This window comes from Daphnia pulicaria, chromosome 6 (genome assembly GCF_021234035.1).
Source record: "Daphnia pulicaria isolate SC F1-1A chromosome 6, SC_F0-13Bv2, whole genome shotgun sequence".
Lineage (NCBI taxonomy): Eukaryota > Metazoa > Arthropoda > Branchiopoda > Diplostraca > Daphniidae > Daphnia > Daphnia pulicaria.
In genome coordinates this window covers 19,603,600-19,606,685 of record NC_060918.1, presented here as the reverse complement: position 1 = coordinate 19,606,685, position 3,086 = coordinate 19,603,600, and the positions used below count along the sequence as shown (strand labels likewise).

Genomic DNA, 3,086 nt, shown 5'->3' with positions numbered 1-3,086 from the left:
GGAGGACACATTACTCGTGGACGTGGAGCCTGTGGACGTGTTATCTAGTCCCCTCACATCCCGCTTGTAAAATTTGGTTGGTCTTACTTTTTTCGAGTTTCCAAGTTTAAGCATGTCCCCCGCCCCCCAATTTTGAAGAAATTTTTTAAATTTTGTGTTTGGTTGCACCCTTTTTAGTTTGGTATTTGGTTGCACCCTTTTTAGTTTTGTGTTTGGTTGGTGTTTGGTTGGTGCTTGCTTTGTGTTTGCTTTGTCCCATAGGTTTTCCCCTTTATTGTATTCCGGCTACATTTTACTTGATATTCCTTGCTTTGTATAATTCTTTTTTTGCACACGCACTTAGTTTGTATAATTCATTCATACACACCCTTTGTTAGACCTTCCATGCATTCACGCAACCAGGATAACCCCTTTTTATGTAAATTGGGTAATGCAGTCGTTACCTGACTGAATGCTGTCTAGACGGAGCTGTTTGAACTCAGGAAAAAGTTACTCGAGAAGGCAGAGCGATGACCAGTTCACACTACCAATTCCGAAGAAGGATAAAGCAATCGAGGACAAAATGTGCTTTAATCCAATTTTTTGGTAAGTTAACCATTTATTTTTTTATGCTGTAACTAACAGTTTTTTACTTATAGGTACATGTGTGATGATTTCCAGAAGACCGGCTGCGAAAAACCCACATGTCGTGATAACATACTTGAACTTAACTCTAATGCCGTCAAGGGATGGAATTCATTATCCGTGAACATCAAGAAGAAATATGCCCATCGTGCCAAGGAAGAATTTTCATCATACACTGGTAAAATTTTCAATAACAATAACAAAAAAATTTCGAAACAGTAATGAAAAGATTTTAAAATTTTAGGATCCACGGTAGGCGACCACGTGTTGGAGGTGATCTTGACTAAAAGTATTCTCCGTGGAAATGTAGATTGGTGAAATTTATTAAGTTGGTGATCTGTAAGACAATATGTCGACTAAAGATCCTAGCGCTTTATTATTTAAATCAATTTTTCATTTCCTGTTCGACTTATGAATACAATTTGGAAGAACCAATTAAAATGTTTACAAATTTTTAAAACGTTAAAAGAGAAAGTATTAGATTTTACTAAGTTATTAAATACGAAGAAAAAAAGAAGCACGAAGGAATTGCGGTATGAAAAAATTTACAGTTCTTTACTTAACATTTTAGTTGGCGTAAAAAAAAGAAGTTCATGGCAGACATTATGTTTGACTCCTTCACAGAAATTTGTTGAGAAATCTTATATTTTTTATGTCTTTTTTGATTCTGTTACAACAGTGGCTGATTATTTATGCAGAAATGTAATCTTAACTTTAATGTTGCAAGAAATGTACTGTTTCATTGATAAACATTACTTTGTCTTAAATTACTTAGACACAGCGAACAAAAAAAGGAAAAGGAATAGCTAAATTGTTACTTTTTTCTATTGTCGGGTATTTCTATTGTAGGGTATTTTTAATAATAGTTAAAAACCTAACGTAAAAAAAAATTCTTTGTTTGCGACAGTAGAACTCCAAAAACATAAGCACCAGCCAGCAGACAAGTGAGAGAGAGAAACGGAAAGGCCTATACAGTAGATTAGAGAAGGCCGAGGTATCTCCCGCATCAAGAGTGCTGCCATCTAGGTTGCTACCATCTAGTGTTGCATGGTTGCATATCAAATCACAACAATATGCTCTTGCTCCCAAATTGTTTAAGGTGTTGACATTTTCGTACGCCCGATATAATGGCATTGTAATTCATCCCAACTGTCCGAAGAATAGTAGTGCTGGGGCCGATTGGTTTACAAATTTCATGAAAAGCCATCCTCGGTTAACACTTAGAAAGCCGGAAGGAACTAGCATAGCGAGAGCCGGAGCCCCAAACAATCCAGTAATGGAGAACTTTTACGACCAAGTTGAGGTCTTGAACAAGAAATACGATTTCACAGATGATGAAATTTTCAACATAAACGAAACGAACGATCCTACTGTTTTAGATTCCGAGAAAGTTATTGTTGAAACAGGAACACATATGGTAATTGATTTTGTTTATGTTTAATTATTTGTTATTTTACTTAGTATATTTATTTCTAGGTTTATTCCAGAAAAGGTTCAGAAAGAGGAATCAATGTTACAATGTTCCCAATGTTTAGTTCTTCTGGAAAATTTTATCCAGGTGTTTTAAATACCCAAGAATGAAAGTGTCTCAACAAATGAAGGACACAGTTCCGCACGGATGGCTTCCGTTGGCAAATAAATCCGGGTGGATGGATAAAGGTTGTTTTCTTCTTGTATTGAAGCACCTAAGGAGTCAGATTTTTGGTTCGCCTACAAAGCCAGTCTTGGTGTTTGTTGATGGTCACAGCTTTCATGTTAGATATTCTGTTGTGATGTGTTCCAAAGAACAAGGAATAAATAATACTTCAAACATTACCTCCCCACATATCTCATGGTTCTCAAACTTTCTATGGCCCGTTCAGAAGATATCTTAAGCAGGGCCATGATGAATTTATGCGAAGGAATCCAGGCAAGGCTATTACAATTTATGACGTCCCAATCATCTCAAAGTTAGTCATCGAGAAAGCTTTTCCCGAACACACCATCAAGAAATGATTTTCTTCTACTGGAATTTTCCCACTTAATCGTACAGCGATACCATACAAAATGTATTCATTATCAAAGACAAGTGATTTACCAGCTGAAACTATGAAGAAACTATTTTTTTTGTAGACTAAAATTATTTAATGTGTGATTTATAGTTAGTGAACCCACACATTCCCTTCTGTAGACTTCAAGTGATGTGAGGGATGATGTTGCAACATTACTGCTTGTGCTGTAACAAGCAGCAATGCAATATTCTTTAGCCGTTACGGTACATGGACGAATAGTGTTGACTCCAATAGCTCATAGTAGAATGGCTCAGCCGCTACGCCTTAACCAGCTATCACCGTCTTCTTCTTCGTCGTCAGTTCCTTCTACTCTTATTACTCCGTAAGCAGATTATGCCTTGCCGCATACTCGCTCCATTCTAGTTCAGTATTACCAGCACCAAGATAGAATGATCCTTTCTGCTGGATCGT

At 36.7% G+C, this 3,086-nt stretch overlaps 1 protein-coding gene across 1 annotated transcript; it reads left to right on the top strand.

Annotated features, from left to right (window-relative positions):
• Positions 1 to 1,765: 1,765 nt before the first annotated feature.
• Positions 1,766 to 2,697, top strand: LOC124341972. The gene is made up of 2 exons (XM_046794928.1): positions 1,766 to 2,041; positions 2,101 to 2,697. The coding sequence occupies exons 1-2, from the start codon at positions 1,820 to 1,822 to the stop codon at positions 2,203 to 2,205; spliced, it is 327 nt and encodes a 108-aa protein (XP_046650884.1). The 5' UTR covers positions 1,766 to 1,819; the 3' UTR covers positions 2,206 to 2,697.
• The last annotated feature ends 389 nt before the right edge of the window (positions 2,698 to 3,086 follow it).